Raw genomic sequence first — 25,244 nt, forward strand, 5'->3', positions numbered from 1 at the left:
ATCTTTTCATGGATCATACTGATAAGTTTTTCTTCCTCACCTTTTGAGGTATCTGAAGCTTCACTGTTATGCAAATCGACTTTTGGATGTATCTAACACATGTTTGCTGATTTTCTAGTAGCCTTAGATTACTTCCAGCTGGATAAAAAATACCTGGCTCTGCTTTGCTAGCACATGTCATCGTTGAGAACTCTCTCTAATGACATACAGAAGCTTGATGGAGACTGCGTTTTGCCCGGTCAGCATGCGGAGAGTGGGAGCCTTCCCGAGGGCCTGGGAGAGGCTAACGATATAGGGCTGGCAGTGTTTTGTAAACATTCTCCAAAACAAGGGGTTTGCATTTATTAGTCTTCTGAAGAAGTATTTTAAAGGTCATGAAACTATTTGTTCCTTGAACTAAATTTTTACCCTCATTGTAAAGTGTGTCAGTATGCAAACAAAGCAAGATTATCTGTTTATCACACCAGTTCTTTCTGAAATTACTTCTCAGTGTTGCTACACCTCATTTAGTTTAATTAAATATCTGCCATTATTTTTGCTAGAGCTGAAATTAAAAATGTAAACACAGATTTTTGAAAGGAGCCAACAGAAGAATCAGGCAGAAAAGCATTCTCTAGAATGGAAGGAGGTGGAGGAAAGAGGTTACATACTCGGTCAAAATGACCTGAACACACAATCACTAAATGCAGTGTTGCATCCTGGCTAGGATCCTGGGATAGAAGAGGGCATGAGAGGATAAACTGATGAAATTCAAGTAAGGGATCTAAATTTAGTGCTATTGTATTAGTGGTAATTTACTGGCTTTCAAGGATCATGCTATAAGTTGTCAACTCTAAAGGAAGCTAGGTGAAGAGTTTCAAAGTTGAAGGCTATCACCTTGGCTGAAAGCCTAAAATTATTGCAAAATTAGAAGTTTTCCAAAATGACCTGATCAGAGATTAAGTAACTTTAATGATATTCATGCTTTTAAACTCTAAGTGATCATTTTAAATCTTATACTTTCACAGAATAGTTCTTTGATTTCTTTTTCTTTTCTTATTTTTGGAATTTGGGAGGGCAGGGAATTAAATGTGCATAAAATATAAAGTATAACACATCAGATGCCTCTATACTAACCAGCTAGAACAAATGTAAACATTTTGTCATGTTTGCAATTCATACATACAGACAGAGATCTTCACAAAATTATTCAGCCTTTTTCAATTATCTAATGCTAAAAAGATAACTCTTCATAATTTGTACTTGTAGTCATTTTGTCCAGCAGTGTATTAATTCATTAAGAAAAAGAACACATGCCTTAACTGTTGGCATTTAAACCAGATTTTTGAATGTATAAATATCCAGCTTATGTGAATTCAGTATTTTCTGTGGCCCTGAGTTTATGTGTGTGGCACCATATAAAATAAGATTCATTTTATCCCAGGGAAGATATTTAGTATATTTCCTGATTTTAAAAAAAGCAGAGCCCTGACCTGTATGGCTTAATTGGCTGCACATCATCTCACAAAGCAAAATGGATCCCATTCCATTCCTGGTCAGGGCACATGTCTGGGTTGTGGGTTCGGTCCCCGAGTGGGGCACGTACAAGAGCCAACTGATCGTTGTTTCTGTCATGTGTGTGTTTCTCTCCCTCTCTTTTTCCCTCCTTTCCTATTTCTCTAAAAATAAGTTAAAAAAATAAAACTTTTTAAAAAAACAAACACAAAAGGCAGGGATGTCCCATTGGCCAGCTTCTTACCAAGTGAAAGAAAGGGAAAAGGAGAATTAATAACCCTGTCGTGAGTCCCAAGGATTATTTTTATATTTTGTGGTAAAACTGTGAAGTTTGGTTTACCATTTATAAATGACCCCTGTGAAATTCATCACTACTCTTTATTATTAAGTGATCACCATAATCTCTTACTACTGGTCACTTAAACCAAGGTAAAAACCACTGGAATAACATGTTTTCCTATTGTTTTATTGTTGATGTTTAATAATTCAGCAGGAAGTGTTCAAAAGGAAATGGAGACTCTATTTTGACCTTGAAAGCTGGTACTTGTGGGCTAACCTTCCTGTGGCCCACAGATAACTAGACTCCCTCAGGAGGAGCAAAGCCACAAAGGGCTGGTGTGTGTAGCAAGTATAACGGGCAGGTAGGCTCATGGGGACGAGTTAGATTAGTCTTAAAAGTGAACCATACCTAATTTCCCTGTAAGTATATGACACAAAAGAAAAGAAAGGAGGCAAAAGAGACCAGGCAGGGCACACTGGTATTTACAGGTCATGTGTTTTCACAGTGCATTGGGGCAGGGCCTGTTCCCCTGTGCTCACTTCCAGCATTAGCGTCTTGAATTCTCAGTGCCACCCATGTGTTTAAACGAGACTATGATCAATGCTGGTAGACCTGAAACCGTAAAAGGACTAGAAAAAGGAAATACAAAGCGAGGGGTAGGCTAGTGGGGAGAAGGAGGAAAGGGGAAAGAAGAAAATGGACAGCAGCTTACACATACTTACTCAATTAAATACTTGGTCAGGACGGAAGAATTTACAGCACATAAAGTGAATTAAGGGGGAAGTAGAAGCCTGTAAAGGGAGGATGAATGGTGATGGAAGGAGACTTGACTTGGGGTGATGTACACACAATACAATATGCAGATGGTGTATTTTAGAATTGTATACCTGAAACCTATGTAATTTTATTAACCAATGTCACCCCCAATATAGTCAACTTAAAAAGAAGTAAAAGAAGAATAGGATTTGTATAATAGGGAAGCGTTCATGGTTTTCAATAGTTCACTTGCTTAAGAGGCAGCGTTACAAATGTTGTAGGTTGTCTTTTTTCCCCTCAAGTACTTACTGAGACCTCAAAACCTGAGGCTAACAAATTGCCAAAGAAAAATCTGATATGAAAGGAAACCGCACATTATCCACTTTATCTTTGTATGTCCAGTACATGGTAGATAATCAATAAATATTGGTTGAATGATGAATGTATGCATACATAAGTATCAACTTGAAGGTGATCCAAGATATCCAATTTTTCTTATTGGGAGAAGCACTTGTTTAAGAATTAGGAATGGTCATGGATACGTCATGGATACTGTCATAGGAAATTATCCTTAAAACCATGATATGTAATTTCACTGAAATAAGAGATTGGGGCAGGGAGGTGGCAGTGGGGGAGAACTGAGACAGAGGATTACCCTTGAACATCCCTGTAATGGGGGAATGTATATCAGGCGGGATGCTCTGGGTTATAAATGGCAGAAAATGCGAACTAAACTAGTTTAAACAAGCTCATGTGGGGAAAAAGCTTGGGATCAGTAGTGCCTCCTTCTGTATCACAAAGCTGCAGCCTCGGCCCCACACGGTGGCCATCAGCAGCTCCAGTGCCCTCATTTTCTGAACTCCAAAGCCAGGGAGCAAGAGGCAAGATTACTTTCCCAAAAGTATTGTACCTCCTTGTTTTTCACTGAATCCCATGCTCTTGCCTACACCAAATCAAACGCCAGAGAGCACTAAACATGAAAATCTAGAAAGTATGGCACGTTCCCAGCCGCGATCATCTACGTCTTGGAAAACCAGTCATTAGATCCTGCTATTGCTGGAATACAGCCGTAGGTGGGTCCGTGCTGGCCTCAAGGGCAAAGTCCCTGTATGTGAGGCACATTGAGCCCCTGCTGCCTTCCTCGGTGCTCTCCAAGTCTGCCCCGCTTGCTTTCTTCTTCCGGCTCCCAAATGTTTGCCTTATCATTGGCTTCCTAATTCTAGGCCATTTTCTTGAGCTTTCAGTCATCTCCTTTATCTTGACTCTCCTAAGAATTCTAGGTATCCCATTTTTCCTATCCAAGTGAAAAGGTTAGAATTTGTATAATGGCTGGAAAATTTCAGTGTGTTTTAATAGTGTATATACAGTCACACAAAAGCTGTCAACATTTCATATTTGTGTCTGTAATAATTCAAGTCTAGAATTTTTTTCTTATATCCCTTCTCATCCCAGTCAATAAATACTTCTCATTGTGTAACTGGGGAGTTAAGAGATTTCCATCAACCCTACTTAAGTTCTTTAAAAGGACATAGTATTCTTAGGAATATATATATATATATGTAAGGTGTAATAATGAAAATATTGACATCCTAATACTAGCTTTTTTTAGACAAGACAGTCACTAATTTAACAATAGTGTTCTGAAGTAGTTTCTGCATAGTAGAAATACCAATTAAGATCCAATTCTGTATGTATTAAATTACTTCTGCAGAAACTTTATTATATCCTTTGCTCACAATTATCTTTGTATAAATGAAAACTTACAGAGTGAGAAAGATTATCTCATTCATCCATAAGCTCCAGGCAAAAAGTTGTCTGGAGCTTACATACCCACTTTTTTGAGAGTTTTTCTTTTTTAAATTATAAGTGGATGTTGGATTCTGTTGAATGCTATTTCTTTTTCTGCATCTGTTGAGATGATCATATGATTTTTATATTTCATATTGCTAATGTGCTGTCCCACATTGATTGATTTGCAGATGTCGAATCATCCTTGCATCTCTGGAATAAATCCCTCTTGGTTATTATGGTGTATGATCCTTTTAATGTTTTTTTTAAATTTAGTTTGCTAATGTTTTGTTGAGGAATTTTGCATCTGTGTTCATCAGGGATATTGGTTGGCGTGTGTGTGTGTGTGTCTGATTTGGGGATCAGGATAATGCTGGCCTTGTAAAATGAGTTTGGGAGCATTTCTTCCTCTTCAACTTTTTGTAATAATTTGTGAAGGATAAGTATAAATTCTTTAAATGTTTGGTAGAATGCTCTTGTAAAGCCATCTTGTCCTGAACTTGTTTGGGTTGGGTTGTTTTTTTTTTTGAGAGGTTTCAAATTAGTGATTCAGTTTCATTACTTGTAATCAGTCTATTCAGGTTTTTTGTTTCTTCATGATTAAGTAAAAATGGCTCTTACCAGCACCTCTAATCCCAGAGAGAGTTCCAGCCGTGTCTCACCTGTTTGGCAGATGCTGTAGGGCTAGTAACTGGATTTCCTTCACATACAGTCTATATGCCCTTTACTCCACTGCTTTTTTCACTGTGCCCAGGGCGGGCCAGTCTGTGCAGGGTCCCTCAGTGGTGTCCCTTCCTACTGTAGTTCACCACGTCGAGGGCGGGGACTGGTTGTCATGACTCCATCTTCACCCTCCTCTGTGTAGTCCCCCTATCACTTGTGTAGGAGCTGTTCAGTCAACCCTCACAGATTTTCCAGGAGGATTTCTCTATATGTAGGCGTATATTCAGTGTGTCTGTGGGAAGAGGTGAGGTCAGCGTCTTCCTAACTAGCACTTTGGACCTGTTGGAGCCTGAAACATCTTGTGTCCAGAAAGTAAAGACATTCCCAAAACTGATGGGAGTATATCAGGACACAGGAACCAACTTAAAGGGGTTTCTGGTGTCCCAAGCTGGTTCAATTTAAGCGACAAAGCAAATAATGATTGTATTAGATTATAACCCATAAAATAAAATAAATATCCAAGAGCCTATACTGATATAAATAAATAATTGAACTAACAAGTGAGGTAGAAGAGACAGCTCTTTTCATCATAGAAAACTAATTAATAAATGTAAAAGAATAAGAAAATTGGAAATCAACATTATCAATGCACCACAGTAATAATTGTTGCATTTTAGAACCAGGGATGAATACCTTACAGTAGTGGCTAAAAGTTTGATATAAAAAAGGATAATGCATAATCTGCAAATATCGCCCCATAAATATTCATTATTTATGAATGGAAAAATAACAACTTGATAGTGGCAAAATCTGGAAGACACCACTTAAGCCATTTGATCAGAGTTAATGTTACCAATAATAAAATATCAATAACACCCAAATATAGTGCACCAAGAAAGGCATTGCTTCTCTGGTATTCTGGTCAAAAATGTATAACTTCATTCTAATGAGAAATCATTAGATAAAAACAAATTAAGAGACATTCTGCAAAATAATTGGCCTGGACTGTTACCCAAGAGTATCAAAGTCATAAAAGATAAACCTAGAGGATCTGTCACAGAATATAGAAGACTAAGGAGAAGACAACTAAATTCAGTGGGGATCCTACGTTGGATACTTGACTAGAAAAAGGACATTAGTGGGAGGAAATGGCAAAATTTAAATGAGCTCTGTTGATTACTTAATAGTTTTATATCAATGTGAATTTTCTGATTTCAATAGTTGTACTTTTGGCTGCATAGCTGGGTGAAGAATATATGGGAACTGTATATTTTTTGCAACTTTTAGGCAGGTCTAATGTTATTTCAAAGTTAAAAGTATTTTGCATGATTTTTTTTTTCAGAGGAATGAGACTTGGCATAGATGAAGAGATGGCTTCCAAGGTCTCTTCCATCTAGCCTTATTGTTCTGTGATACAATGATGCAAATCAAGAATGGCAGATTGAAGTTCTTCTCTCTTCTGTCTGTCAGTTAAGAAGTATGTTGAAACAGCTGAAAACAGGATCAGATTCTACACTGTCATTTCAGTTCGGTGGGACACGTACTAACAGCCACTGCTGTCCCCAGTGCTGTCCTGAGTGAGATGGCTCTTGCCTCCAGGACCTTCACAGGCAACTGAAGCTTGAAAATAGTGTGGTCTTCCGTTCGGTCACTCAGGTTACGGAGGTTTCTGGTCGTTAGTGTTTTAAACTAACGGAGTTGGACAGTCATGGAAATCTTTTTCTGAGAGAGTAAGAGCCCCCAAAGTAGACTCAAGATTTTTCAATCTGAGTGTCTGATGAGATAGTAATAAACATTAAATAAGACAAGCAGCCTTTGATATTAAACAGTTTGTCTCAGAGGAACCAGTGGGACATCCACGTTGAGATTATCACAAGATAAATGCATGCTCCGTTGCAGGCTAGTAAGGAGACACATGAATTTGAGAATGACGGGCAATATAATTTGGATATTCCCTTAATGCTCATTTGCAGGATCATTGTAATGAATTAAGCCTATACTTTCTTAATCCCATTAAGACAAATTGCTGAGTAATCAACTGGTGTGTCTATTTAGCAGATCTTTACTGTTGAGAAGTCTTAACTAGTTCAGGAAATATAATGCAATTAGATCAGGAGGTTATGACTTAAGTTTCAACTCCATTAGTAAAGATGAATTTTGAGTCTTGGTTATTTGGGGCTCCATTTCTATTTTTTGTTTTGTGTATTTTTTTTCTGTATTCTAAGTGAAGTAAAAATAAAAAGAAAATTGAGTGAATGAAATGGGAGTCCAGGGCCACAGTATATTTGATGAAAAAATTGAAGAAATTGATTTTCACCATCATAATTGTGACGAAAGTCTTAGCTCTAACACTTTTGTGGGTGTGATGTCTTCTGTGGGTTTTATTTCTGCAGTAAGAACATACAGTGCATAGGAGGTTTTCAGGTCTCCACAGACTTGAAAAGTCAGTGTGGGTACTGTACATTGAAAAGTGTATACTGTCAGCCTAAGGTGTTTTTTAATCTTTCAACTCTTTTAAGGATCAAATATTATTAGAAAAATAAGCCATGGGCATTACAAATGTGGTCTGGTGAAATTCAATATCCACAATGACAATTCAGAATATGAGCTCCTTGGGGGAAAGTTAACCCACCACTCTAACTTTGCATTCAAATATCTTAAAGTATGCCATTGGTTTTATGAAAAGGTTTTGATCTATACTTCTAGTTTAAGTTCAAAAGAAACCTACATTTTAAAGTGTATTCCTTTTCTGGGTATATTTACTTTGAACTATAGCATATAGTTTTTCTCATAAATCTAACCTGCCACTATCTGTTTTTAAGACTTTGTAAACTTCAAGTGGTTATGATGTGTGAAGTTTGGATTAAACTAAATTTTTTAGAAAACACATGTTATATATTTTGATTGTTTTGATTTTAACATGAGCCAGTCAAAAACTTGAGTGTCTAGCAAAGTAATATACTTTACTCTTACTGTAAGAAATCACAGAAAATTGCCCTTTCTCATCATGTTAACAATAGACAAATGAAGCAGCTGTTCTTATTCTTAATGTAGTTGTTTGAAAAACTTGCACAATTTAATGAAAATGTCTCTACTCATAAAACTTAAAATGCTCACACATGGAAAAAGTCATAATGTTTTGGCAAATATTGCTTTGTTAGGAATGTGAATGAGGTATACCTGCTTTGTAACTAAAATGCTCTATGAGTGGCATAAAACTGTGAGGGAAAGCCAACTGAGAAAGAAGTCGCTGACAAAGGATGAATTAATGTTCTTTCAAAATACAAATGGTTTTTGCCCCAACATATTTTTTGACAAGGAAGAATGGTTATTTATATCCCTCTCCATTTCTTTTTATTTTTCAGGTGTAATTCTTGGGTCATCATTTCTACTCAGTGTAAATGATTTTCTCCTCAAAACAAGTCTCAAAGAAAGAAGTCGGATTCTGATAGGACCGTGCTGCGCCGCTGCCAACCTGGAAGCTAAGTGGTGTAAACACAGTGGCAACCCAGGCCTAGAGCAGTGCGCGCCGAAGCTGTCCATCGATCTGAGCGGAGGGCTGCTACAGGTGCGTGTGGATTGGCTGCCTTTTCCCCATCGCTTTTAACTAGCCTCTGTTCATTTTTTGAACTCTTTCACTAAATTTTAAATCTTTATGTGGTAAGAAAGGGTGTTATCAGATTGCTGTCTCATTAAACTATTTTAACAGCTTCTTGAGACATAATTCACATACCATACAATTCACCCAATTATAGTACACAATTCACTGGGTTTTTAGTATATTCACGAAGCTGAGTAAACAACACCACAATTCATTTTGGACCATTTGCACACATACCCCTCCAACACCGTGTACCCATTAGCATTTGCTCCCCATTGCCCTGCAGTCTCCCCTCCAGGGTTACCACCACTAATCTGTTCTTATTTTCTGTTTCTTTGACTTTTATGGAAATTTTATGTAAATGTGTGGTCTTTGGTGAGTGGGTTCTTTCACTTAACATAGTGTTTTCAAGATTCACCCATATCTTAGCAGACACCAGTACTTCGTTCTTTTTTATGGCCAAATAATATTCCATGGTATGGGCGCGCCATATATTGTTATCCATTTATCAGTTGATGGACATTTGGGTCCTTTCCACTTTTGGCTATTATGATTAACACTGTTATTAATATTTGTGTACAAGTTTTTGTGTGGACATGTTTTCCTTTCTCCTGAATACATGACTAGGAGTGGAGTTGCTAGGTCATTGAACTCCTTTATAAGGTCTAGGCTTTTCTAGCTGCAAAGTAGTCCAGCTAGCACTGCACAGTTTTATCAGCAATATATAAGAAACATTTTCTAAGGGAAAATTCCTTAGATTAAATTTTAATGTCTAACAACTAACAGTTGACATATAAGTAACATTGTAACCATTTTATTCTTTGTTTAGAGCTAAGTACTCAAATTTTCTATTTGGATAAACTTTAACATATTCTTTATGCATTATTATATTAATGTGTATTAATACATTATATATTAATATATTATTATACATTACTATAATATTCTTTATATTGTTTAGTATATTATTTAGCAATATATTAATATTTAATATATTAAATATTAATATATTCTTGGTATACATCACTATAATATTCTTTATGCAATACTATATTAATGTGTATAAATATATTATATATTAAATTCTTATTATACATTACTATAATATTCTTTATATTACTTAATAATATATTAATATTTAATATTATATATTAATATATTCTTATACATTACTATAATATTCTTTATGCATTATTATATTGATGTGTGTTTATATGTTATATGTTAATATATTCTTATTACACATTAATATAATGTACAATATATATTAATATATTTTTATAGGAGTTGATATCACACAAAATTGACACAAATTCAAAAACTTGAGAAATTCACAATTACAGAAAATGAAAATTACTCATTTGTTAATAATGGAAGTATGGTATATCAATATAGGAATACCTTGTTTTCATCTGAAAATTGTGTTGCCTCAACTTTTTCATCAGTTTTTACTGACATAGAGCTTGATGTGCTAGGGGGCATCCTAATAACTTACTGCTTTGTACTACTTTGGAGATGTTCTGCATACATTAGAAGTCTTCACATATTTAACAATAAGCATTTAGTTTTATGTTGTGTTATCCAGAACGTTAATTGTATGGCCATTTTTTCAAGGCAGCAGAGCAATGCCACATTCAAAACAATTAGAGCAAAGCCAAGGCCTGTCGTCTCTCCATTATAAAATCTCTGACTATCCCTTGATGATTTAAAGGCTGAGCAGAGTATTCGATTTGACTTTTCACCTGTCTCTATTTTTTTGGATCTAATAAAAATAATATTGATGAGAACATAAGTAGACTTAGTATCAATATCTCTCATGGTCATATCTGAGATGCCTTAATTCCAGAGAACAGGGCCTAGCTCTAGGATGTAAACTTAACCACAAGTATAGAATTATTTTTTCTACCTCCATGCATTCTATATGTGTGTGTGATTTTTTGCGGGGGGAGGTGGGGGAGTTTCTTAGAATTAATGGTTTCATTGCCTTTATTCAGTATATTCAGAGAAATTTAATATTATTGAAATTTGGAATTCATGATTACTGTTACCCAGTGGTCAGACTGCTGTTACAGACTAATACCCTTCATGTGCCGACCAAGCGAACCTGCTCCTCCCGGTTAGAGGAAGCACCAGACCTGCGTTCTGAAACTCCCCCGCAGCCCCTGCGTGGCGATTCTCGGCTGTGCGCTGCCGCCTGTGCACACGTTCTCACTGAACTCAGAAGTTGGAAGACTTCTAAATTTAGGTTCATTTAGCATCTACATCTCTTTTTCTCTTAAAAGCGCAAAGAAAAAAACCCTATGATCAATATACGTTTATTTAATCTCATGACAAAATTTAGGAAACTAGTCTACAGTGTTATTATTTTATTGACATTTTGGCCTAGAAGATCCGCATTTCCTTTTCTCAGACTGTAATAGGTGTTCTTTTCCCTCTTAGCAAAGCTAATTAATAAACATTACCTCATATTACCATAATTTCTTCATTAATTTAGCATGTAAAATTGATTGTTATTCACATAATATATGATGTAATTGATTTTTGTTGTTTTTATATATTTACTCAAGCAATAGAATTATATCCTACAGGTCCAATTACCAAGATACTATAGTTTACTTATTGTCAGTAATTAAATTAAACATAATTGCAGTCTCGCATTAATTGAAATATGATCATACCTAATTATCTTCATGAAATGTTTGTATTTTAAAGCCACTAAAATTTTTCATATGGTTTTAAAGGTTTTCTGGGGTCAAGAACATTTGAATTGTTTGGTTCTTCTACATGAATTACTCAATGGATACCTTAATGAGGAGAGAAATTTTGAAGTTTCTGAAGCGGTGCCACATGTTCCGCCTCCTGTGGAAAAGAACCAGACGTTCAAAAGTGAACAAAGTTCAGATGACCTACGGACGGGTCTATTCCAGTACATAAGAGACGCTGGTAAGTAGTGACAGCTTCTGCATGAGTGTGTGTGTGTGTGTGTGTATGTGTTTTAATTGCATATTTACTAAATGATAACAGAATAAGATCACTTGAACAGGATGTGAATACCTGCAGTATAAAAATAGTAAATTACCTTTCAGTGTCTCTCAGGGAAAATTCTTGGTATGTTCCCACCGAACCCATATAAAAATGACCACCCAGCTTCTTTATATTTTTTTTCTTTTATCCTCATAATATTTTTTTGCTGTCATAAACCAACATGTTTCCCTTCAAATCATACCATTAATTATACATTCCTTGACAGAACCTTTGAAAATGCCTGGTGTCTATGAAGTCCTGTTCTCCAATGAAACTGAAGATAGCCCCGGGATGATGTTATGGAGGTACCCAGAACCTAGAGTGCTCACCCTTGTCCACATAACTCCTGTGCCTTTCAACACCACGGAGGATCCAGATATTAGCACAGCAGACCTTGGTGACATGCTGCAGGTAGGTAATTAAAATTAATATATTGTGCGAAAGTGCTGATTAGATACTAGGAAAAATGTTTGGAGCATACCTGTTTTTTCCATTAGCAGTATCAGAGAGAAGTACACAGGCATGCATACACTTAAAATATTTTAAAATACATAATGGAATAATGTAATTCAGGTTCATAGTACACGGCAGTGTTGAGAGTTCTCAGTTCTGCTCTTAGTCCTGTTGGTAGGTAGGTTCTGTGGTCTCTAAGACAAACAGGTGTCATTCAGTTCACCACACATTTTGGGAATACCTACCATATGCTCACAACGCCTCAACATTACTACAGCTGCTCTATGACATAGAGTATGTCCGTGCAAAGCCAGAATGGATGACTTAAGTTTTCATTTCATTTCCACAGCTGAAAATGTAAAGGGTCTTGGGGCTTGAGGTAGGCTAATGGGAAAACCATCTGACCAGCGATCATATTCTGTATGGTTTTGTGAAAGTGTGTTTCTTGCCAGTTCCCTGAGTTTAATGTAAAAGCCACTGGGGATGTCACTCTATTATCCTCTATTTATTAAGATTCTATGAATCTGAGTTTCTCCTAAAATTTGTTTTTCTCTTAGTCTTCTACCTACTAATAGATGCTACAACCACCCCCTAAAAGCCTAGGAACCACCCCTGCTGGCTCTCTTTCCCCGCCTCCCTGCATCTAAGTCATCAACAGGTCCTATGACTCCCACCTCCAAAAATAGTCCCTATTCCATCTACCTCTCTCTGTTTTTATTGGGATAAACTTAAGTCCAAGCTCATCTTCTGTTCCCTATTACAGTAGCTTCCTAATTGATCTCTAGGATTTCATTCTTGACTTCCTGTGCTGCATTTCCCAAACAGCAGCTGAAGTGATCTTTTGAAAACGTAGATCAGGTCACATCACTCCCCTAACGTACAACGTTATGCCGGCTTCCCCTGACTCAGAACAAAGCTCACATTCTTGTGTGGCCTACAAGGACCTGTGATCTGCGCCCTCCCCACCTCTCTGACTGCATCTCGTGCCAGTCCCTCCCTCCCGCTTCTCCCCAAGCATCCCACTTCGGAGTCATTTCCCTTGTTCTGTCCCCATCTTTGTCAGTCAGGGACCAGCTCAAAGGTCATATCCTGGCTAACTCACTTTATTCGGTACTACATTACCTTGTTTGACTTTCTTCGTAGCTCTTTTTTGCTATCCAGAATTATCCTGTGCGCTTGTTTATTTAGTTGCTTATGGTCTTTCTACTTCTGCTGTTAGAAAATAAGCTTCTTTTATGCCTTGATCACCTATCTCCAGCTGCTAGTACATAGAGATATCGAACTAAGGCCAGAATACCAGGGTTCAAATGCTGGCTCTGCCCCTAGCAAACTGTGTTGCCTTAGACAAGTCAGTCTCTCAGCCTTGGGTTCTTTGTCTTGCCTTTTTTTAATCAATAAAATGAAGTTATTAATAATGTGATTATTATAGGCATTAATATTAATAGAACATGAATACTAATAGAACAACAGGCAAGCGCTTTGTAAGGATGAGGACTACCACTGCTACTACAGTGACTGTTGCCAAAACTGTTTCCATGAAGCAGAAAGAGCTGGCATCTGATGGCTCTACAGGCCAGCTGGAGTCACCCAGGAGGTTGGGACAGTCCCAGAAGTGTGGACAGTGGGTCCAGCAGGTTTCAACATGCGAAGAGTTGGAATCAAAGAGGCCCTGCCACGTTTCCTATCTTGTTGGAGAGCTAGGAACTAAGATGTGAGCAGAGTTCAAAGACAGGGATGCTAGCCTCATAACAAGACATGGTTGCACCTACTGTAAGTCGAAAGGGAGAGCTTGATCCCAGTGGTGAGAAGCAACACCCTGGAATCAGCAGCAGCGTTGGCTGACAGAGCAGGACAGGCAGAGTTTGCCATGATGCTGAGCTCCTGGTCCAGCCCTTACACAGCAGGTTCTCAAATAACGGTGTTTCGTTGTAACACAGGTGAGATGCTGCAGGACCATAACTCTTGTTTATGTTTATGTCAATTAGGCTGTGACAAAATTGGTTTCATTATACATTGTTTTGCCGCAGTTCCAAGAACCTATTGACAATGTTGAGTGAGAACTTCCCATATACCCCAGCTGGGAGCAGGATTTGTCCCAGGGGTTGGGGAGCGCCTCATCTATGGAAATAGCTCTTGGTTGCAATCTTAGAACTGTGCAAACTGTTTTGTGTCCTTGGAACTTCTGTTCAGAATAGAAAATATGTTGTATGAGTCCCAACTTGGATTCATTATGACAGTTTTTTTGTTGAGTACTTCCCTGGGCTTGCTCCTAGGGACTCAGAGACAGGGAAGAGGTGTCCACTCCCACGAGGCTCCCAGTCTGGCAGGGACCTTCCTCTGGTCACCTGGGGTAGAAGAGCCTCCCTAATTTCAGCTTACAAGGAGAACCTCTCTGTTATCAGAGCCGTTCTCCTGCTGTATGCGGTGACCCCTAGGTCCAGAGGCGCACCTAAGGTATCGGACTGCAGATTCCGAATTGCAGGGCGCTTGTGAAAAGAAGGCTCTCGATCATCAGGGTGCCGTGTAGGTATCAGGGACATTAAAGTCCCAGCAGCTGACTCCCGCTCTCCTCCCCTCCCCTTTCCATTTTACTCACTCACTGACCTTAGAGGTCTCTTTGAGCCTTAATTTCCTCAGCTGAATACTGGAGTTAATGTTATTTACCTTTCAGAGTTGTCTTGGGAATTAAATGAAATATTATAGTTAATACAAATACATGCCTTACATGTAATGAGTTCCTTCCCTCCGCTCCTCCTTCACGAGCAATTCCAGGACCACTGAACTAGCCCCCTAACTGGAATTCCAGCCTTCAATCTCTTTTCCTTCCAAACTGTCCTACCAAGTTCTTAAAGTACAGGCGGACTGTATACTCCCTTCAGAAAAGCCATCAGTAACTCCTTCACCCTGCTGGGCTGGCCCTGAGGCCCCTGCCGGCCCCTCAGCCGGCGTGCCTTCCGCTCCCTTCTGCATGATCTGGAGCCAGTCCTTCTCAGCATTCCCCGAACCAGCCGGTGACATCCCGCTTCGGTCCCACTCACTCTTCGCTCGAACCTCTCCTTTTCTGCTAAAATCGTGGCCACACTTCCAAAGAGCTCACCACGTGCCAACAGTTTCACAACACCATTCCTGGACCCCGGCCCCAGACATTATACTGCCTTCCTCCAGAGTCCTCTAACACTTTGTGGCACCACTTTTATGCTATTTCTCATCCTATTCCCTACTCACATTTTAATTCTGTGTCCATATCTTGTCTCCTTCCTAGATTGTCGGTCTCCGTAGGGTATGGTCATTACCTGCTTTATAGTATCCACTGCAGTGGGGCGAGTATCCATGCTCCGTGTATACATTGGATGGATGAATGGCCACATGAATGGCATGTTCCTATTTTGCATTATTCAAAAGTAGTACATTGTTTGCCATTATTTTATGCAAGCTATTGAGTGAGTTTTGGTTTTACAAACTGAATTATGTCAGGATGCATTGTTATGCTTCAGTGGTATTATCTACCATAAACACACAGTCTAATGTGATTACATTACACAGGCTCTTGGTGAGGTCATTGAATATTCTGCCAAGCCCACTGCCCCCTAGACAGAGGCTAGTTCTTAAATACAAAGATAAGTTAATCTACTTGGTTTTAGTCCTAAAAACAATTGTTTCAATAACTTTCCTTCAGGACCATTTAGCTCATAAAAAACTGTCCTTGTAGAAGTTCACTTATACAGAACCCTCATTATTTGTCTGTTTATGTCTCTTTCTGTGATTGATAATGGGATTTATAAACAGGTTCCCCATATGCCTTTATGGAATTTATTTTGCAATTGTAATGAAAAATATGGAAAACATGTCTATAATATTAAATCAAACTAAACACTGGTTCTGACTAAAAACCTTGAAATTAATGTTCACAGAAAGCAAAAGGAGCTTATTTTGTGACCAGTTTGTTAAATTTTAGGTGTTAGTAGTATATTTAGGGGTCTGTAAGGTAGAGTAATGCCATCAACCTAGGAGGAATGTTTTGTGGTTTAAATGAGCTTAAAAATAATAAATTTCTGGTGCCGTATCTGATCTATAGGAAGTTTTGCTCTCTTCTCATCCTGTTGTGCACACTGCCTACTCAGGATTTCATTCTGGAAGTGCCCATGTGCTTGTAAAATTGTAATGCGTCCTCTGTAGTAGGATTGGTAATGGATATTTTAATTCTCACCCAGATCTGTCATGGTGCTTGTTCTTATTCTTTGAATACTGTATTATTCTTGTTTTCATATTTATTTTCATTTATGTGTTGCACTAAATTTTTAGATATCTTCATTTGGTATGTGACAATGGACCAAACTAAATATCATCTTTCCCCCAAGGATCGTGCGAGTACAGAGCTTAAGCGTTAAATTCAATAGAAACACTAAGGGCGGGGATCACTGAAGCAATTTAAACAGATGGGTATGGAGTTAAAGAAGTAAAATGGAGTATGAGTTTGGCACATTAATAACATACTTTATGGATTAAAAGGAAAAATATAATCACTTATCTCAGGAATTTCTCTAATGCAAGAAATTTCAGAGGAAAAAAAAAAGGAAAACATTTAAGTAATCTAGAGAAAAATTAACATAGGTTCACAAAACTTTACATTAGAAAAATTAAACAGACATTTAGATTCGGGTCTATACCTTCAGAAAATATGACTATAAATTAACAAATGAGACAAATATATCTATCTGTTATTTTTATTTCCACTTCATGGCATTTCTTATTAAGAAATAATTGTTGAATATCTCCTCAATATCAGTGTAAGGCCAATGTATAGACAATGAGGATATAAAGAGATAGAAGGTTTGTCACAACTCTTAAAAGGTTTATAATTGAAAAGAGAGGGCATAATTGCATACGCAAACTCATAAGATAAAGTAGCTGAATATAAATTGAGAGACCATTACATTTATGTAGGAGAATCATGTAATTTGAGGGATTCTGACCTCAGAAGAGTAAATTGAATTCATTGGGGGGGAAAAAAGAGTGAATTTGTTATTAAAGCTGTATGATTTCTTGGTCCTTTCTCAGCTAAAAAGGCATTTTGAAGCTTCAGAACCTGGTGTAGAATTCTTATGTGATAAAACAGTGACTAGAGTCCTTAAAGGATATCTTCACGAGGAGTTTTAACAAGAAGAAAAAAAGACAAAAGCAAGCTGTGTCATTTGTTTATTTCTGGTGGAGAAGGAGAACAGGAAGCCAAAGAAATCAGAGCGCTTGTGCCCAATTCACTTTTGTTTATCCAGTTCAAAAGTTAGGGAAATTAGTTTTTTAAAGTTACACTAATATGATTATAAAGATCACATTGGAAGAATAACGAACAAACAATTGTGTCCTTGGAAACCGAGGAGAATCTACATGGTGGGGATCTGTGTTACTTTGCTCTGATGCACTATGATACTCTTTGTGTATTAAACCAGTATTGTGCTGGGTGCTTTACATGTATAACCTCATTAAATCTTGTTTGATTCTGTGAGATGGGTACTAGGTGGGTATTTTCTCCATTTTATGAGTGGGAAAACTGAGGCCAAGAGAAATTAACCAGTCTTAAGTCATAAAACTTAAAGCGAGGGAGCCAGAATTTTATCCCAGGTCTTTCTGACTCCAAAATCTATGCTCTTTGCCCTATTTGTAAAACATTGGGATAATAATATTGTAGATGATGTATCCCAATGGTAGTGAGCTGCTTTGTTGAGAAATGTGAAAAGAAGAGAAATAAAATTATCCTTTTACCTCAAACCATTAAATTATGAAACAATGAACCAGACCAAAGATATACAAAATAACCTTAAATAAAAAGACTCCCAGACACGCAGAATGGATTGGGGATACCTCAGGAAAGAATGTTTCCTTCAGGAGGAGAGTTGGTCAGCGCTAGAAGCCTAGGAGGTTCAAGGAATCATTTGTTGACAAAAGCCCTGCTGGCAGCATCCAAAGAGGTGGTACCCAAGAGTCTGGTTTACCTGGTAGCAAAATCCCCTTTATGGAGATGAATATAGCAGCTGTCATATCTCTGTCTAACATTCAAGTCAGCTAACCTACCCCACCCCACCGAGCAACCTTCCAATAGTTTGGGCCCCAATGCACTCTGTCTCTGCAGGAAGCACCATCCACGGCTCAGGCCAGCATCGGTCCCAGGCTCCTTGGCAGTTACACATCTCACAGCAAACTAGTAACTTGGCATCTGGTTTATATGTGTATCTCTCATGAACTTTGTGGCATGACTCAGCGTTCCTAAGTCTAGTCAGTGCTAGGACGCCATGACCGTTTTCTCAGGCTGCCAGGTCAACGGCCAGATCTTGAATCGTGATGAATCCATCATGCTAAGCACCTGCCTTCCCAGAATGCTAGCCGTCCCCAAATGGTACCTTTAGTGAGCCTTGTGTCACAAACCTTTCCAAACGAAAGTCTGTTCTCACTACCTTGAAGAGTCGTGAGGAGCAGAGATAATGCATGTAAAATAAAGCCCCTAGCATAATGCCTTATGTAGTTAAAGGCTCAGTCAATTAGTATCATGACACTCGATACAGTGGTAGCTGCTATCATTATTACCATCGTCATCAGCCTGATCAATTCAAGAACCTGAGTCCTACCATGTAAGACCAAGGAAGCCCTGTTTTTTGTGTTTATAGCCTGTCAAGGTCGTACTAATTGTTAAGAATGCTAATTCTGCGCATGATGAATGGACAGCTTTCACTGACTGGGAACAGCTACCATAAGAGACCCCCCTTTCCCTCAGCTGCACATAGGTCATAGGTCACGTGCCCTCCAGGTGCTGTGTCAGCCACAGTCCTCCGGGTTGCAGGTAGCAGAAGCCCCACTGAAGCTGGAGCTGGCTCAGCAAAAAAACGGAGGGATCTAGCTTCAAGACACAATGGGAAGTCATGGGCACCAAGGGCCCCTAGAAAGATGGGGCTAGGAGTATTTGCTTTATTCTCCCTTTTTAACAGGCCAGCTGCCCTCCTCCCCTCTTCTCAGGCCACCTAATAGTCTCCCTACAGCTCCCAGAGCTCCCCAACTCGCATTAACAAGTCCAGCTAACACCCGCGTCCCTCCAGTCCCACATCGCTAATTGAACTAGTTTGGTGTCAGGAGCTCTTGGCCCGTTCAGCTACATTCACAAACATGGCTGAGAATTAGGGCTCCTTGTGAGCTTTACAGGCACCCCACAGGGATCCATTCTACATCATACCCTTCTTAGCTGCTCTTGTTTTTCACCGCCGCTGGCTTGGCCAAACTCATGGTCAGCGCTGGCCTCCCACTCAGCTCTCTCTCTCCAATCTGACCGACTCCGAAGGTCTGCGCAGTGTACGCTGCTCATCCCAGAGGAAAGCCTTTTCCATATGGTCCGTGGTTTCAGAGATGAATTGCCACTAGCAGAGAGTCTCTAGAAACACTGCCTCACTGAAAACTCGACTCATTTCTGCTGTAGTGTTTCCAGCTTTCCCCCTTGCAGATATCTGGCGGAGCCGAAGCCGTTTCTCTCTGCACATCAAAGGCTGTCTGCATCTGGGGAAAAGGCTCACATCACTTTTTAAATCTTCCCATTGTCCTCCCTTAGCATCCTCCCAAAATACAGATTAGGCAAGCTTCGTGTGTGTTTTACTGACACACATGCGGTATTTTCTTGTCCCCAAGATGCTTAAAACCAATACCTTTTTTTGATCTGTGCTTCCTTTTTTTAATACAAAGACAGTGTAGCATGCAAGCACTTCACAGATTCTAGAAATACTCTCCCAGTTCTAATGATGTATGAGAACTTTACAGATAAAATAATTTCTATTTTTAAAACTGAGTTTACAATGTGTGATGCTTAGTATCTGTGGCTTAGTGGTGATTTAATTGTGTTGAGTTTTCTAATAACATTTTATCTTGCACACTTATCCACAGACTGATCTAAAGCTTCATTCAACCTTATAGTTGTGTGGTTTTTACTAATTCATAATTGCGTGGAAAAATGTTCCACGTCAGGCAGTAATACTTGATATGACCCAATAAATTAAAAACTAAACTTTTGCTGCCTTAAACCTGACTTTACAAGCTTCCTGCAAGTCTAAAGCACGCGGGCCTGATAGGCCAGACTGCGCCCTTAGCACATGGCGACAGCGCGGAAGGAGAACCCATCCGGGAGATGCTTGCCGGCTCCTGCTTTCCCTCTCCCGTGCACACTTGGAAAGAAGAAAAGGAAGTGTTCTGGGGGGTTTCTCTTCAGCTGTGTTGGGCGGTTCACTTATAGCTACACATATGTTCACAGAACCCTGAGCCTTTTTATTTTCTAAGCACCTCCTGCCCACTGGCAGCTGCACTGATGTGTGCTAGAAGGCTTAGCTCCTATCCATCATCTTTATGAGGGGTGCTCAAAGCCAGATACGAGACTCATTCTTGTTGAAATGCAGAAAAGACAAAGAAGTCTTGGGGGCTTTAGGGAAGTCAGAGGCAGAGCCAGACTCTTAGGAAATAAAGGAAAGGAAACAGTTGTGTGTACCCAGTGGACACAGTAATGAATGGTTTTGAATTATGGGTAACAGTGCTGGATCGACGACTAAGTGTTTAGCATCCAGAAGTCATTGCCTTCCTTTTTGGACAGTGAGGAGGAACCCTAAAATAGAGTATTCTCTGAATACACTTTTAATCATTCTGTCTTCGTAGTGTTGTGAAAGTATGAGTAAAGGATCTGGGACTATATTGAAAGGCGCTCCACCTGAGAATTTTGAGATGAACTCAGTGAATGCAGATCGAAGGACCTGGGCGAGGACCATGAGAGACACGGCAGTGGACAGGGCTCTAGGTCTGCTCTCGAGGCACATCGAGTGTTTTAGAAGGGATGCCAGGGACACAGAACGGGTCATGCAAACTGAGAAGTGCCATGTACAGTACACCAAGAATGTGCCTCTTTAAACAAGAGTTTATATCTGACCAGAAATATCAGGAAAAGGCTTCATGGAGGAGATGGCAATTTAGGGGACCCTTGAAGGCAGAGTAGGATTTCATCCAATGAAATGGTGTAGGGGGAGTGGGCTGAAGAAATAACCAGCCAGAGCAGAATTCCAGAGTTGGCTGGGAGACAGGACTTGCACCCAGGAGGTGGCGGATAACCTGGTTTGATTAACACATGTTGTCAAGCAAGAGGTAAGTGGAGGAGCGATAACCTGCAGACATGCTTTTTAAGTTTTTGTCCATTTCATAGCAGGGAAGAAGCAGGCACCAAATTTACTGAGCACCTCATATGGAACAGGCACCAAACTTGTCTTTTTATGTGTCACGTCCTTTCTGTTGTCACGATAAACCTGTTTAGTACGTTCTACTGCATGCTAAGGTAACTGGGGTTCTGAGAAGCTAAGAAGTTTTCCCAAGATTACAAAGCAAGTAAGGAGGTAAAGCCAGCACTCAAACCTCAGTTTGTATGAATCCCTAATTTTTCTTCTGTTTTGTGCTACCTTGACTTTTAAAGTGTCAAGTTTGCATTTCAGTGGATAGACATTGGAGATCTATTGACAGTCCAGGACTTCAAGTAAACTAATCTCATAGTCTGGTAGAATGGGAAGTGAAGTAAGAAGGAACCCCAAATGAGGCCTGTTGGCTCTTAGGGGTCTCAGAGAAGAGATGACAGGCTATAAAACTGGGGGTGGGAGGGACAGTAGGTATGGAGAAAAAGAAAGAAATGCAGGAGACGTTGTAGAGAAAGAATCTGTGCTTTTGGCAACTAAAATGGTAATTTAATGAGAGAAAGAGAAACCATAGATGGCTAATACATTTAAGCTCAAGGAGACATGTAAGACTGTTTACAAAACTTTGGAAATAAGGCGAGCCTCTTAGCTAGGCAGTCTTCACCATGCTTTGCACTGTGTGCAAATCGTGTCTGCTTTTGAAATCAGCTCTGCAGACGTGAGTGCTGTTCCCCCCTTGTTACACATAAGAAAGCTGAGGATCTGAAAAGTTAGATGAGTTGCCATGGGCCATTTCTCCTCAAAAAGTACATGAACACACAGATTTAACATACAGTTTCAGGAAGTTTATAGATTCCTGTAAACTCTGCATGAGTCTTTGACGAAGAATTGCAGCAACAGAGGAAACGCTGCCAGAGCTTCTGAGCCTGTGTCAGTAGGATGAGCTTCAGTATGTGAGACAGAAAACGCAAAGTAACAGCAGCTTGAAGAAAACAGGAGTTGCTTTTCCTGTCAGGCTGGAGGACAGTTGAAGACAGACAGTCTAGGACGGGCAGGGAGGGGCGGGGGGTGCAGGGGGGAGTCTCTACAAAGCCTCAGGGCCCAGGCCTTCTCGCCTCCCGCTGCTCTGCTGTCCCAGCACTTGCCCTTCCTTCATGGATGCACACGCCTCAAGCATCTTGTCCTCATTCCAGCCACGGAAAGAGGAAGGGACCAAAAAAGAACATATCTCCTTCCCTTCAGGATACATCTCAGAACCCACACCCGGCTTACTGTGCTGCCAGCATCCCAGAGTCCAGAACTGTGTCACGTGCCCGCTCCTCCTTAAAGGGGACGTCAGGACTTCCTTGCTGAGGAAGAAGGGAAGCAGAACGATTTATTGGGAGACCGCTAGCTGTCCCTGCTGGTGTCACAGCCGTGACTTCCGAGGATCTGGGTCCACAGTCTCCTCTGTGCTCGCCAGCCCTGGGACCTGCCTCTGCTTCGTGCCCACTTGTGAGAGTCGTCATTCAGCCTGTGATGCAGTCAGAGAAGTCCTTCTCCAGTTCCCTGGCGAATGATCTGCTGAAGCAGAATTTGTAGAGAAAATTTAAAAAGCAAATGAGACTTCTGAAAAATAAATAAATAAATAGATCAGTAGATAGAGAGATTGATAGATCGATAGATAGATAAATAGATAGATAGATAGTTTGATGTGCTAGCATTCCTTGCCCTTCAAAAAGTGCCTTTAAAGTAAATGGAAAACATTTGCAAATTGGAAGAATACTGAAGTCATTTTAGTCCTGTCACTTTATTTAGTGGGAGAAATTTTATTAGCCTATTTTTCTTTTCCAGCTGAATGCTCTTGCATTAATAAGGGTGGGGAGCATTTCTTTCTGGAAATGAAGAACTGTGCTTGGCCATCAGTATTTGATGTTTGCTGCTCAGTATTAAAAATGTTTGGGGCATAAAAGAAAGAAAGGATAAGTAAGTATGAATTAATGGTCTGTAATCATTCTCCCCCAAATAGAAAGGCTATTCCCCCTAGGAATAGAAGTATTTTTCCCCCATTAGAGTCACAGTAAATACCATTATTCATAAAGTATAACTTACTTCTTAAAAGCAACATTGTTAAAGAGAGTAACAAACAGAAGGAAGGAAATGAAGAACAGAGAGGCAATATAGCCCAGTTACAAAACATAGATTCTGGAACTAGTTATCTATAAATTAGGCCTAAAATAGTTCATACCTCTTTGAGTTGTTGGGTGAAATAATTGATAGCTACATATAAAGAAACAGAACAGTATATAGCATATAGTTAGTGCTTTATAAATATTAGCAATTATTACTTTCCTTTAAGGGCTTACCATATCCAGGTGCCAATTTGCCTCTTGTCCTGCACTAGATTTTGGATGTTGGAGAAAAACTGAGCGTTGATTACAAACTACAAATTCTTTATCTTTTTCAAAAAGACATTGGTCTGAAAAATTCATTTGTCATATATTTTCAACCACGCATGACTTCCAATCTTTTAATTCAACTCCTAGTTTTAAAAAAGTGAAAGATGGGAACTTACATGTTTTACAGCCACATCAAATGCTACATCAAAGTCAAAGTTAAGAATCCTCGTTCTCTCAGGCTATTGGTATTGTTAGCAGCTTTATTGAAATAAAATTCACATACCACACAGTTCACTCATTTAAAGGGTACAATTTAATGGGCCTTTGCATATTCACAGAGTTGTGCCCTCATCACCACAATCAATTTCAGAAGAAACCTAGTGTGAAACCAGTGTGGCTCAGTTGTTTGGGCACCGTCCCGCAAACTGAAAGGTCGCTGGTTCAATTCCCAGTCGGCGCACATGCCTGGCTTGCATATTTGTTCCCCAGACTGGGCGCGCAAAGAAGGTAGCCAATCAATGTTTTTCTCGCACATCGATGTTTCTCGCTCGCTCTCTCTCCTACTCCCTCCTTTCCCCTCTCTCTAAAAGAAAGATGGGAGGGAGGGAGGGAGAGAAAAGAGACCTAGTGTACTTTAGCTATCACCCTCCGGCTCCCCCTCCCACTCCCACACAACCACTAATTTTTTGTGTGTCTATATATTTACCTGTTCAGGACATTTCATATGAATAAAATCATATAATTTGTGTTCTTGGGACTGGCTTCTTTCATTAAACATAATGGTTTCACAATTCACCCATGTTGTATCATGGATCAGTATTTTATCCCTTTTGTTGCCAAATACTATTCCATTGCATGAATATACCACATTCTACTTATTTACCAATCATCAGTTATTGGACATTTGGGTGTTAGCACTTTTTGAATCTTTATCCATGTTACATAGTCTCTGTTCTGTCCTACAGTCTTGAGGGAAAGGACCAAAAGATGATCGCGATGATTAATAATATTTACATGGTGTTCTTATAGGCATTATCTCAAAGAGCTTACAGTCCAAATTTAGTGAAACAAATACATAGGCAATTATCATGCCATGTTATACAATAAGTGTTACATGAAAATGCACAGAAAGAAGTTAATATAGTAGGAGATGAGCTTGAAAAGTAGGCTTAAAGCCAGATTTTTAATGCTCTGCCGGGATATTTGGTCTTTATTTCATTAGCACTTTATTCTCTGAGAGTAGTCATTAATGCTATCAAGTTGAACAACAACCATGACTGATTGCAGAGAAGGATGAATTAGAGGCTCCTATAGGTACGTTGCCTTGAGACCTGTCCAGGGACACAATTACTCAGCAATAATGAGAATGACACTTTGAATGGGAAGGAGAAACAAATATAAGAGAGAGACATCTGGACTAGAATAAACAGATTCCACTGCCTGGCTGTGGATAATAGGAGGGGAAATTAAATGACTCTGTGGGTCTAGCGTAGGTGACTGAATGGATGGAACGCCATTAATGGGGACTGGAAATGTCAGGGAAAAAATCGGTAGTCAGGATTGTGGAATAGATACCAAGTTCTGCATTGAACACTATTCATGGTTTTAGAGGA

The 25,244-nt window shown here is 39.3% G+C and overlaps 1 protein-coding gene across 4 annotated transcripts in view; it reads left to right on the forward strand.

The window, feature by feature from the left end:
* The window catches only part of VPS13B (vacuolar protein sorting 13 homolog B), a 673,385-nt gene that overhangs the window by 524,710 nt on the left and 123,431 nt on the right, over positions 1 to 25,244 (forward strand). For all 4 annotated transcript variants that reach the window (XM_054590316.1, XM_054590313.1, XM_054590314.1 and 1 more), the window contains exons 37-39: positions 8,347 to 8,549; positions 11,324 to 11,525; positions 11,833 to 12,017. In XM_054590316.1, coding sequence (XP_054446291.1) covers positions 8,347 to 8,549; positions 11,324 to 11,525; positions 11,833 to 12,017 — 590 coding nt within the window. The remainder of the gene's footprint in view (positions 1 to 8,346; positions 8,550 to 11,323; positions 11,526 to 11,832; positions 12,018 to 25,244) is intronic.

This window comes from Pteronotus mesoamericanus, unplaced genomic scaffold, assembly GCF_021234165.1.
Source record: "Pteronotus mesoamericanus isolate MK-2021 breed Mesoamerican mustached bat unplaced genomic scaffold, CSHL_Meso_final scaffold_174, whole genome shotgun sequence".
NCBI lineage: Eukaryota > Metazoa > Chordata > Mammalia > Chiroptera > Mormoopidae > Pteronotus > Pteronotus mesoamericanus.